The sequence below is a fragment of the Herpailurus yagouaroundi genome, unplaced genomic scaffold (assembly GCF_014898765.1).
Source record: "Herpailurus yagouaroundi ecotype Mexico unplaced genomic scaffold, PumYag 216, whole genome shotgun sequence".
Classification (NCBI taxonomy): Eukaryota; Metazoa; Chordata; class Mammalia; order Carnivora; family Felidae; genus Herpailurus; species Herpailurus yagouaroundi.
The window spans coordinates 6489250-6502805 of NW_024412447.1; the positions used below are offsets into that span (position 1 = coordinate 6489250).

Sequence of the window (13556 nt, forward strand, 5' to 3'; positions counted from 1 at the left end):
CCTACTGACTGATCTATCTTGGGTGTGATGCCCGTGGAAATACGATCCACAAATGACTGACATACTCCAAATGCCAAAGAATGTCGTTTCTGGACAACAGAAAACACACACACACACACACAAACACACACACCAAAACAGCCCAAGCAGCAGCCATGTCAAAACGGTGGGACTTTATTTCTATGGATCCTTTGGTGTCGGATAAGGTGTGGACTCTGTCTAAAGCTTTCCCCGCATTCAAGACATTTGTAAGGTTTTTCCCCAGTGTGAGTCCTCTGGTGCGTAATGAGGGTTGCACTCTGGCTGAAGCGTTTCCCACACACAGAACACCCATACGGCTTCTCCCCAGTGTGGACCCTCTGGTGTTTAGAGAGGTCTGAGCACCGTTTGAAGCTCTTCTCACACTCCTCACACGTGTAGGGTCTCTCCCCTTTGTGAATTCTCTGATGTCTAAAACGGTTGGAAATACGGCAGGTCTCCCCGCATTCGTGACACTCGAAGTGTTTCTCTCCTATGTGGATCCTCTGGTGCCGGGTGAGATGGGAGCTCTGCCGGAAGCTGTCCCCACACTTAGGGCAGGTGTAGGGCTTTTCACCCGTGTGTGTCCTCTGGTGTTTGATCAGGGCAGCGCTCTGACTGAAGCGCTTCCCGCACTCTTGGCATTGGTAGGGTTTCTCCCCCGTGTGGATTCTCTGGTGTTTAAAAAGATCAGAACGCTGTTTGAAACTCTTCTCACAGTTCCCGCATTTATACGGCCTTTCTTCACGGAGCTGTCGCTGGGTCTTAAAGAGGTCTGCACTGTGGAGCTGTTCCTCGCTGTCAAAGGAGCGGGGAGGTTTCACTGTGTGATGCTTTACCGGCTCTGAACTCTGTGTACAACTGTCCCCCAGGTCATTGTGGTCAACGGGCCTCCCTGTGGCCTGCACGTGCTGACAAAGAACAGAGTTTGAACTTCTGGCCCTGTTCCCAAGTTGGCCATGTCTGAAGTCTCCCTCCTCCGTGGGACCATTCTTGAGATCTGCGGTGCGGGGGAGTCCTTCCTCTTCAGGAGAATTTTCCAGTTTCAATGATGAGGGATTTCTTGACTGCTTTTCTACCCCTATCTCACCAGTGTCACTACATCCAGGGGGAGCCTTCCTGTGGGACCCTTCTTGTAGCTGCCCCTGCGGCTCTACTTCTTCTAAAATTTCTTGTTTTGGAATAAAGTCTTTGTTCTCCGTTCTGGTTTCCAAACCTGAAACATTCAAAAATAAAAAGAAGGAGGCAAACCGTAAGAGACTCTTTTTATATATATAATTTATTGTCAGATTGGTTTCCATACAACACCCAGTGCTCATCCCAACAGGTGCCCTCCTCTATGCTCATCACCCACTTTCCCCTCCCCCCCACCCCCATCAATCGTCAGTTTGTTCTCAGTATTTAAGAGTCTTCTATGGTTTGCCTCCTTCCCTCTCTGTAATTTTTTCCCCCTTCCCCTCCCCCCTAGTCTTCTGTTAAGTTTCTCAGGATCCACATATGAGTGAAAACATACAGTATCTGTCCTTCTCCGCCTGACTTATTTCACTTAGCATAACACTCTCCAGTTCCAGCCATGTTGCTACAAATGGCCAGATTTCATTCTTTCTCATTGCCAAGTAGTATTCCATTGTATATATAAACCACATCTTCTTTATCCATTCGTCAGTTGATGGACATTTAGACTCTCTCCATAATTTGGCTATTGTTGAAAGTGCTGCTATAAACATTGGAGTACCAGTGCCCCTATGCATCAGCACCCCTGTATCCCTTGGGTAAATTCCTAGCAGTGCTATTGCTGGTCATAGGGTAGATCTATTTTTAATTTTTTGAGGAACCTCCACCCTGTTTTCCAGAGCGGCTGCACCAGTTTGCATTCCCACCAACAATGCAAGAGGGTTCCCGTTTCTCCACATCTTCGAAGAGACTCTTAAATAGATAGCAAACTGAGGGTAGCTTGAGGGGAGGTGAGTGGGGGGATGGGCTAAATGGGGGATGGGCATTAAGGAGGGCACTTGTTATGATGAGCACTGGGTGTCATATGTAAGGGATGAATCACTAAATTCTACTCCTGAAACCGTTTTTACGCTATATGTTAAAGAACTTGAATTTAAATACAATAAAAAAAAAAAGAAAAGAAAGAAAAAAGGGTGACATTTCATGCTGGTGCAAGAGTAAAATAAGCAAGTGCCTGCAAAAAAATAAGCACCCTCCCAAACCTTTTTAACATTCTCAATGAACCACTCCTCAAGATAAATGATTTTATTTTTTTTAATTGTAATGTTTATTTTTGAGAGAGGGAGAAAGACAGAGCGAGAGCAGGGAGAGACAGAGAGAGAGGGAGACACAGAATCTGAAACAGGCTCCAGGCTCTGAGCTGTCAGCAGAAAGCCTGACGTGGGGCTCGAACTCACAGACCGCGAGATCATGACCTGAGCCGAAGCCAGACCCTTAACCAACTGAGCCACCCAGGAGCCCTTCAAGTTAAATGATTTTAATTAACCTGCCAAATGTACTCATATTTACCTGTACAAACCCCATTCTTTCCTTTTACACTTGTGCCTATACCCACACACCCATCTCTTTCCCCCTGCCCCACTCCAGCATTGCAGAAGACACAATATCAGGAAGGGGTGTCAAGAAGGGCACGACAGCCTGTACCCCATGAATGGAGGATGGTTTAACAAGAGAAATTGTATTCATGTGATAGGTTATAGTAACAGACACACCCCATGCCTCCAATGTCTGGAGGTGGGGTCTGGGTGGGAGACAAATCTAGGACTGACTGCAAGTCTTTATATAAAGGAGCAGGTAAGCCACCAGATTCCACCCCAAATCCAGAATTTTTGCAGTTTACTCCCCAGGGAGACTGAACCACATAAATTCTGGACTGGGGACACCAGGTACAGCTGAGAACAGGGGACAGGGACCACTTTCACATCAGGAGAATCAAGTGAAAACAGACACACAATTGGTAGAACCTCAGTGCTGTTCTCTGCTCACGTCCCAAACCATGAGCTCCAAGAAAGGGCGGGGATTTTTGTGACAGGGGATTCATAGGTTTTGTTCCCTAATGCGTCCCCAGCACTTAGAAGAGCACCTGGCGGGGGTGCCTGGGTGGCTCAGTCAGTTAAGCGTCTGACTTCAGCTCAGGTCATGATCTCTCAGTTCGTGAGTTTGAGCCCTGCATCGGGTTCTGTGCTGTCAGCAGAAAGCCTTCTTCAGATCCTCTGTCCTCCCCTCTCTCTACCCTTCCCCCACTCAGGCTCTCCCTCTCTCTCAAAAATGAATAAACATTAAAAGAAAAAAAAAGAACAGCATCTGGCTTATTGCAGACAATAAAAATATTTGTTGAATAAATCTCTCTATGGTAAAATTTGCAAGCCCAGGCCTGACATATGGAAATTCCCCCAAACAGCACCTGATAGCCAAGGCAATCTTGAGAAAGAACAAAGCCAGAGGTATCACAATACCAGTTTCAAGATATACTACAGGGATGCCTGGCAGGCTCAGTTGGTGGAGCATGCAACTCTTAATCTTGGGGCTATTAATGGGTGCAAAGATCACTTAAAAATAAAATTTTAAAAAGAAAAAAAGATCTACTACAAATCTGTAGTAATCAAAATAGTATGGTACAGGAATAAAAATAGACGCAGATCAATGTAACAGAATAGACAGCCCAGAAATAAGCCCACGATTATATGGTCAATCAATGACAAAGGAGGCAAGAATATACAACAGGGAAAATACAGTCTTTTCAATAAACTATGTTGGAAAAACTGGATAGCTACATGTAAAAGAATGAAACCAGATCACTTTTTAACACCATACACAAAAATAAACTGAAAATGGATTAGAAACCTAAATGTGAGACCTGAAACCATAAAACTCCTAGAAGAGAGCATAGGCAGTAATTTCTCTGACGTCAGCTATTTTCTACATATGTCTCCTAAGGCAAAAGAAACAAAAGCAAAAATAAGATATTGGGACTACATCAAAATAAAAAAAAAAAACGTTTGCAGGGGGCATGTGGCTGGCTCAGTTGGCGGAGCATGTGACTCTTGATCTCAGGGTTGTGGGTTCGAGCCCCATGATGGGTGTAGAGTCTAGCTAAAAATAAAATCTTTTGTTTTTAATAAAAAAAAAATATTTGAAATGTTTTATTTATTTTTGAGAGAGACAGAGACAGAGTGCGAGCAGGGGAGGGGCAAATAGAGAGGGAGACACAGAATCTGAAGCAGGCTCCAGGCTCTGAGCTGGCTCTCGAGATCATAACCTGAGCTGAAGTTGGACGCTTAACCAATTGAGCCACCCAGGCACCCCAAAAATAAAATCTTAAAAAAAAAAAAGCTTCTGCATAGCAAAGGAAACCATTAACAACACAAAAAGACAACCTACTTAATAAGAGAAGATATTTGCAAATGATATATCTGATAAGGGATTAATATTCAAAATATATAAAGAATTTATACAACTCAACACCAAAATAAACAATCCAATTTAAAAATAGACAGAGGACCTAGAGGCACCTGGGTGGCTCAGTTGGTTAAGTATCCAACTTCGGCTCAGGTCATGATCTCACAGTTCATGGGTTCAAGCCCCACATCAGGCTCTGTGCAGACAGCTCAGAGCCTGGAGCCTGTTTCAGATTCTGTGTCTCTCTCTCTCTGTCCCTCCCCCACTCATGCTCTCTCTCTCTCAAAAATAAATAAACATTAAAAAAAAATGGGCAGAGGACCTGAAGACATCTTTCCAAAGAAGACATAGAGATGGCCAACAGACACATGAAAAGATGCTTAACATCACTAATCATCAGAGAAATGCAAATCAAAACCACAAGGAGATATCGCCTTATACTGGTTAGAATGCCTAAAATCAGTATGACAAGAAATAACAAGTGTTGGTGAGGATGTGGAGAAAAAGGAACTCTCATGCACTGTTGGTGGGAATGTAATGTAAATTCGTGCTGCCACTATGGAAAACAGTATTGAGGTTCCTCAAAAAACTAAAAAGAGAAATACCATATGATCCAATATTTCCACTATCAGGTATTTACCCAAAGAAAATGAAAACACTAATTCAAAAAGATGTATGCACTCCTACATTTATTGCAGCATTGTTTACAATAGTCAAACTATGGAAGTAACCTAAAGGTCCATCAGTAGATGAATAAAGAAAATGTGATAATATATACACGATGGAATATTATGTAGTAATAAAAAAGGATAAAATAACACAGATGGCCCTAAAAGGTATTATGCTAAATAAGTCACGGGGTGCCTGCTGGCTCATGGTAGGCATGTGACTCCTGATCTCAAGGTTGTGAGTTTAAGCCCATGTTGGGTGTAGGGCCTACTTTAAAAAACAAACTTAACAAATTAAAAACAAATAAATAAACAGGTCAGACTGAGAAAGACAAACACCATATGATTCCACTAATATGCAGAATCTAAAAAAAGAAAAAGAATATACAAAAAGCAGAATCAGATCTATAAATACAGAAAACAAACTGATGGTTGCCAAAGGGGAGGGGGGAAAAGGTTGGGCAAAATGGGAGGTACGGGCTTCCAGTTATGGAATGAGTAAGTCAGGGCAATAAAAGCACCAGGTCGCAATCCTACCCCAATACAGAGTTTTCAGTCAGAATGCTTATGTTTGACTATTACATACAAATGGAAAGTGAAGGGGCGCCTGGGTGGCTCAGTTGGTTAAGCATCCGACTTCGGCTCAGGTCATGATCTCGCGGTCTGTGAGTTAGAGCCCCGCGTCGGGCTCTGTGCTGACAGCTCGGAGCCTGGAGCCTGTTTCAGATTCTGTGTCTCCCTCTCTCTGACCCTCCCCTGTTCATGCTCTGTCTCTCTCTGTCTCAAAAATAAATAAACGTTAAAAAAAATTAAAAAAACAAAAACAAATGGAAAGTGAAAAGTTACCAACATTTCAGGAAAACCTCGAATATAAGTGCTGAGGAAACATGCAATGTGTAAAACAGAAAATCTAATGATCTACAGTTAACACTCTCAGGTAAATAAGACAAGATATTGCATCCAGGAAACAAGGAGGCTATAAGAAAAGGAATATTTAAAGAACAAGAAAAGGCTCCTGAAAATATCAATGAGAGCAGAAATATTTCAGTATTAACAGCTGGAAAACAAAGCTAAGGAGATCTCCCAGAATGTGAAACAAAAGATAAAGAAATGAGAAGGGGCAGAGAAGAACCTGATGCGATCAGTCCATGAGTTCCAACATCCAATGAACAGAAATCCCAGAAAGAAAACAGGAAAAAAATAATGAGATAAAAATAGATAGATAGAAAGACAGACAGATAAAACAATACCATAAAAAATTTCTTGGGCACCTGGGTGGCTCAGTCAATTAAGCGTCTGACTCCGGCTCAGGTCGTGATCTCGAGGTTTGTGGGTTCAAGCCCAGGGTTGGGCTTTGTGCTGACAGCTCAGAGCCTGGAGCCTGCTTCGGATTCTGTGTCTCCTTCTCTCTCTGCCCCTCCTCCACTCATGCTCTGTCTCTCTCACTCTCAGAAATCAATAAACATTAAAAAAAAATTTTTTTTTTAAATTTCTCGGAATTCAAAGTGTGGGTGTCTATGTTACAAGGACCCACCTACTACTCAACAATGAATGCAAAAAAACAAAAACAAAAAACAAAACAAAACAAAAAGCCTCCTTCACACTAAGCTGCACCCATTCTGAAACTTCATACTAGCAGGAATAAAGAAGAGAGTCTAAAGGCTTTCGAACAAACATCACACACCAAGGATAAAATATCACAATGGCATCCAATTTCTCAGTAGCAACATGGCAAGCTAACTAGAAAATTCAGTCTTCAAAATTCAATGGTAAAATCATTTCTAATGGGGAATCCGGCCATCCTATGATCTGGATGTAGGAGAGGAATAGAGACATTTTCAGACATTTTCAGGCAAACTTTCAAAAAATTAAGCTCCCAAGAATATGTTCTCTGGAAGATACTGGAAGATGTTCTCCATCAAATCGAAGGGGGTAAACCTAGGAAGAGAATGGTGTGGGGTTCAGGAAAGAGAAAAGGAATTCCAGAGTGATAGTCAAAGAAGGTTCTTAGGACGACAGCCGTGTGGCAGGCCTGGAGGGAAGCCCATTCACACTGGAGCAGAAGTTTCTGCAGGCTTCCTCCAAGGGGACTATGAAACTGATAGCATACCTGATACATTTGAACATACAGTTTTACATTTCTAACAGGGAGACTGTGGGTAGACTGGTGTTCAATAGGTAGAAAGGCAGCACATGCAAAATGAGGCATTATTAATTCCAGAGAAAATTAGAAGTTGTAAAATAAAAGACATGTAATCATACAGGTTACAGGTAGTATTTACATGGGTAGGATATTGAAACATTGTATCAATATGCAAAAGAACTGATTTAACTATAATGAGAGAATTACAGACTGCTAAATGTGTGCATGGTCCCGTCTCCCTCAGGAGACAGTCAAGAAGTAATACCTGAAATCGGGGGAAAATTAGCAGAATAAGCATCCTATTTAGGAATATGAAAATAAATATCAGTGAAAAACACAAAAAAGATATTAAAGTTGCCTCTGCAAAGATGGAATCAAGACTGAGAAGGGCCTTGTATTTTCCAAAGGTTGGAAAAACACAAACCATAAAGTAAAAGATCAAAAAACCTGACTATAGTTGACACTTGAACAAGGGTTTGACCTGTGAAGGCCCAGTCATGCACAGAATTTTTTGGTAAAGTTGGTCCAGCACTGTAAAAGTATTTTCCCTTCGTTACAATTTTCTTAATAACATTTTCTTTTTTCTAGCTTACTTTATAGTAAAATAACAAAGAGTTAATACAGAAAATATAAAGAACTGCCACAAAGCAATAAAAAAAAATGGAGGAAAGGAAGGGAGACAGGATACAGACAATTCACAGAATGCCTCCCCCACGCAAAAAAAAAAAAAAAAAAAAAAAAAATCTGAAAAGATTTAACCCAGAACCAATCAGGGAAATGTAAGTTAAAACAACAAGATACTATTCATTCATTAACCCAACTAGTATTTATTGAGTACCTGCCAAGCACTATCTGTTCCAACTGCTTGGGATATATTAGAACCAAACAAAAACCCCTCCCCTTGTGGAGTTTACATTCTAGAAGATGTGGTCAGACAATAGATAAACAGAAAGTAAATTCTATAGGACGTCAGAGGGTGATGAATGCTGTGGACCAAGTTGAGGAAGGTAAGGGATTGGACAGTAGTGTGGGAGGAGGGGACAGTGGAAAGGCAAACTGCACTATTAAACATGATAGTCAGGTCAGGCCTCTCTGAAAAGTGAGATCTGAGCACAGACTGGAGACAAGTCAAGGAGTTTGCTCAGTGGAGATCTGAAGGAAGAATGTTACTCAGGTGGCTCAGTTGGTTAAACGTCCAACTCTTGGTTTCAGCTCAGGTCATGATCTCACAGTTCGTGGGTTCAAGCCCCACATCGAGCTCTGCACTGACCGTGTGGAGCCCACTTTGGGTCCTCTGTAGCCCTCTCTCTCTGCTCCTTCCCCTCTCACACTGTCTCTCTCTCTCAAAAATAAATAAATATATAAAAAAAAGAATATTCCAGGTGGAAGGATCAAATAAAGCGAAGAACAGGAGGCAGGATGCCTGCCATGGTCAAGGAACAGGGAGGTCAGTGGGGCTGAAGCACAATGAGCGAGGGGCAGCGTAGGAGAGGGGTATGCAGGGTGACGGGGCCTTGTCACATTAGGCAACACAGGCTTTTCCTTTGCATGAAATAGAAAGCCACTGCAGGCTCTGAGCAGAGGCGTGATGTAACATTTTAAAAGGAACATGTGAGCTACTGTGTTGCGACATCATGCCATCAGCCAGGCACCAAATGTCAGTAAGGATGTAGAGAAGGAAGAATTCTCATGTATTTCTGGTAGGAGTACAAACTGGTTGCACTCCTGCCTTCTGAACAGTAAGATGGGCAAACACGCCTAAGTCTATTCTCTATAGTTCCTATATACGTTCCTATATATGAACACAGAAGGATTCAAGTATGTTTGAGGCAATGCTATTTGTAACAGTGAAAAACTAGAAGCCTTGATGTCCACTGATGGAGGACAGTAGATAAATGAATTTTGGACAAGTCATACAATGAAAGATATAAGTGTTAAAATGAGTGAGCTAGAGCTACATGTGCCAACATGGATAAATCCCAAAAATGTAATGGGGAAAAAAAAAGAAAGGCAAGGTGCAAAAGAATCATACAGCAATATAATTTATACAGCATCAAAACATTTAAAAATACTATATATGTTTACAAGTATATGTATTTCTGTTCATATACAGTTTATATACACATTTTTGCATATAGAAGTACACACATAATGTGCACATGTAGCTACATGTACATGTAGAAAATATAAAACATGCATGGAAATAAGTACCAGAATCAGGATACTGGTTACCTCTGAAGAAAGAGTGAGGGGAACAGCTTGAGGGAGGGTATCCAGAGTTTCATCTACAGTTGTTACATTTTTTTCTCGGGGGGGGGGGGGCGGGAAGGGAGGTAGAATGAAGCCATTAGGGCCAAATATTAAAATATGATAAACCTGGGTGGTAGATATAAGGTGCCTGTTATATTTTTTATATTTTTCTGTATGCATTTTATTTAAAATGAACCAAAATAAAAAGCTGAATCTCTCACCTAACAATACAGAACAGCAAGGTCCCAGTGGGGTGACAAAAGAGACTCCATGGCTCTCAACATGGGTGTGTGACTGGCTCAGAGACAGATCACACACAGCTAGAAACAAAGCCAGCACTTACTCGGCGAGACCAGTGAGACCGAGGTCCTATGATCCTCCTGTGCGCTCTCCCAGCAGAACTCCCTCGGAGCTGGGTCCAGAGGCTCCCACTCCTCACAGTTTAGAGACACAGCCACATTCTCAATCTTCACCAACTCCTGAAACAACACGAGACCTCCACTCAGCACCTGCTGTCCCAGGACAGCATAAGTGACTGTTAATCTCAGGACGAGGCCAGACTCCAGAGGAGTCTGCAAACCCTGAGCAGGAAGCCCTGGGAATCAAGTAATAACCATGGCTGTCGAGTCTGTTCCAGTGAGTGTTGTACTAACTGGAGTTTCAGAGTAACAAAGACAGAGGCTGAAATTCTCTTGCAATCCTGGAAAGCCTTTCTTTCCGTGGACTATCCACACTAATTTGGGGTAAGAGCAAAATCTTCATTTGAGTTATATCACTGTGATTTATCAAAATGGAAGTCGGATACAGATTAAAAATGTACAGGTAACCAGAAAGTGCCAAATTCCAGTGCTGGCTGTGAGATACGGTTACCTCGTGCGTGAAATGGACATAAATTTAAGAAGATGAAGGTACCTCCCTGACAGCGGATGCTCAGTAAAATCTACTTTCCCTTCCCTTGAACATTGCACAATAAGATAATTATCTGGCAAGATGACATTTTGAGATAACTTATTTAAATGGAAGTTGACCATTCACAGAAGGTAAAGCCACAGTTCTTAGAAAGGGAAGGTTCTAACATTGGTGTGCGAACATGTTTGTCTAGTGATGGGTCACAAATTGACTTCAAGGATCTCTCACTAAATGACAGGAAAGGGAAATACATTTAAAATTTTTCTGTATGTTAAAAATCTGTCTAGGGAGACTGCCCCTCCCAGGGCTAGCCAATTCTTAGAGCAAAGGGCTCAGCCAAGACTGCTTATCTCAAGCAATACCTCCTCTACCTGGCATATACACTCCAGGATGCCACATTACTCTGCCTCAATCATCCTAGGGCCAGGTTTCAGGGCAACTGGGGACCAGCTCTATAGGTTAGAGCATGCTGAAATTATCCAGACCAACCAATCTTAAACAGATCCCCCTGCCCTGTGTGTTTCCTTGGGAAACCTCAGTAGAGACGCTGGCCTAAACCTTCCCCTTGCTCCAGTCTTCTGCCTCCTGACCACCCCTGGTGTCCTTCCCAGGAAGTCCTGAGTGTTGTGCTGTGCCTCCTATTTCTAAATCTGAGTATAATAACATTTGTTTTTTAACTGAGCCTCTCCTCTGCTTCCTGGTAAAGGGAAAAAAAAAAAAATCACACTTCTGTGTGTCTCTTCTACTGTCAATACTCTGAATACTTTCACTACAATACTTCTTCACTTCTGACACCACATATAGGGGTTTTCCACACATCAAATAATTCTGTGATACCAGCTAGGTGTCTTCAAGTGTAACTCAATTCTGACACTATCTACCTGGATACAGTCAGATCCCACAGGTAAAGGGCTTGGTCCCACAAGACCACTCACCCCTCCCAACTTTGGAAGCCAACCTCAAGTAGTAGGTCTCCAGGTTACCCACAATTTCTGTCCGACTTGGCCACAAATCAAAGGTTCCCATGACCTCCCCCTACCAATTAAATTCTCTGCTTGAACAGCTCACAGTACTGATGGAAACACTTAGGTTTACCAGTTTATTACAAAAAGATATGATAAAGGATACAGTAAATAGCAAAATGAAGAGACACACAATGAGGTCTGGGAGGGTCCTGAGTACAGGAGCTTCTGTCCCGTAGAGTTGGAGTTTGCCACTTTCCAGGTATATGGATGTGTTCACCAATTGGAAGCTGTCTGAATCTCACACTATTGGGATTTTTATGGAGGTTTCATCACACAGGCATGATCAGTTACCTCCATTACAGCCCCACACCACTCTCCCAGGTACCATTATCAATTGTAGGAGGGGGTCACCAAACTGTTAAAAAGCAAAAAGGGAACCTCACATTCAAAGTGCTCAGTTATTGCTAAGTAGTTAACGACATGAAGCCACTTTCCATCCTGACACCTTTCTTCCGCAAATAATCTAGTTACACAAGAGGCGGTCTTACAATGGGTAAACAATACTCCCACGTTGGTTTTGTGCTCAGAAGTCTATTAACTCAAAGATCATTTCCTGGATAGATTTATTTGTCACTACAGAAAGAAAGTTTCATGTACACCCTGAAGCTCAAAAATGTAGCAAGGAAAAAAGGCCTGAAACCCTTAGCACCCCGTGTACCTCTATTCCTCACACCCCTACCACCAGAACACTTTCACTCTTCACCTGGGGTGAGGCCCCATCAAGCGCTCTCTGAAAAGCGCGCACCACGGCCGCAGCTTTCTCCCCGCTCTGCGGGCAGTGCTTCCGCACCCAGGCCTGGAGCTCCTGGGGCAGGATGCTCAGGAACTGCTCCAGCACCAGCAGCTCCAGGATCTGCTCCTTCGTATGCATCTCAGGCCTCAGCCACCGGCGACAAAGTTCCCTGAGCCGGCTTAGCGCCTCTTCGGGTCCAGCCACCTCCTGGTAACGGAACCGCCTAAACTGCTGCCGCGACTTTTCGGAATCCTGACAGTCCGCGGGCAGGTCCGACTCCTGACCTCCGGGTGAGTCTTCCTCCACTTTCACTATCAAAAGTCCATCACGCAGAGACGGCGCGGCGACCCTATACTTCTCAGCTGCCATCCAGGCTCCTGCCTCGGAGTCACTGACTTGACTCGCGGTCAAGCTCGAACTCATCTTTCTCCAGCACGTGCTGACTTTTCCGGAGTTCTGCCTTCAAGTGATAAGACAACAAACCCTGCAAAAAGCCACGGAAATCATCGGACCTTCCCAGAGCGGCGGGTCCCCACTGTCCCGTCTCAAGCGGGGCCCTATCCGGCCCGGCCCCCTCCGGTACTCCTCCTACCCGCAGTTAGTCCAACCACGACCCGCGGCGCCAGGTGACCAAAAGTACGAATAAAATCTTGCCGGAAGTGCGTCACCGACTCCCTGCGGTGCCCACCCCTCCCGGGCATTTCCGGAGCCTCTCTAGGCGCCCAGGAGGAGTGAGACCCATCTCGGTGGTTTGCCGTCCTGCCACTTCCAGAGACGCTCTGGTGCGTGTGTACCGTTCTGGTGGAGCTTTTAGTCGTTCAGCTTAACAGAACTAAATGACACTCTTATTTTACAACTTGAATGTCATTTTTTAAACACATCGTCTGTGAAAAAAGTTTTGTAACTTTAGTTGTAGGAAAAAGGTCCAACTATACGATGAGTGGTAAACGGTCATCTATCAATGTGGTATTTATGCAAGAAAGGTTTGTAGAGTTACCTGCAACATGCCAAGGCATCGTGCTCGACTCCATAGGTATTAAACTGAGTAGGAATAGTCTCTATCCTCAGGCTCCTAAGAGAGTTAGATACTTAAATCCTTACAGGACAGGGTGGTGAATGTAATACTTTGCATGTACGCACAGTACATTTGTATGACCCAGAGGTAGACATAATCAGCCATGGCTGATGGGGAGGGTATAGTGAAAGATTTCCCCAGGAGATTAAAACTTAAAATGTCCATGTGAGCTGAAGAAATGTTCTAATTAAAAAATAGTTTAGAGGCGCCTGGGTGGCTCAGTCGGTTAAGCGTCCGACTTCAGCCAGGTCACGATCTCGCGGTCCGTGAGTTCGAGCCCCGCGTCAGGCTCTGGGCTGATGGCTCAGAGCCTGGAGCCTGC

The 13556-nt window shown here is 43.5% G+C and overlaps 1 protein-coding gene across 2 annotated transcripts; it reads right to left on the reverse strand.

Moving 5' to 3' along the window:
* Positions 1–153: 153 nt before the first annotated feature.
* Positions 154–12801, reverse strand: ZNF394 (zinc finger protein 394). 2 transcript variants are annotated; one of them, XM_040456273.1, is made up of 3 exons: positions 12130–12799; positions 9836–9971; positions 154–1234 (listed from the first exon to the last, which is right to left on the reverse strand). In XM_040456273.1, the coding sequence occupies exons 1-3, from the start codon at positions 12580–12582 to the stop codon at positions 159–161; spliced, it is 1665 nt and encodes a 554-aa protein (XP_040312207.1). In that variant the 5' UTR covers positions 12583–12799; the 3' UTR covers positions 154–158. The 2 variants fall into 2 exon arrangements, with proteins under 2 accessions (XP_040312207.1, XP_040312208.1); XM_040456274.1 differs by lacking the exon at positions 9836–9971 and having other exon boundaries at positions 1083–1234; positions 12130–12801.
* Positions 12802–13556: the final 755 nt, after the last annotated feature.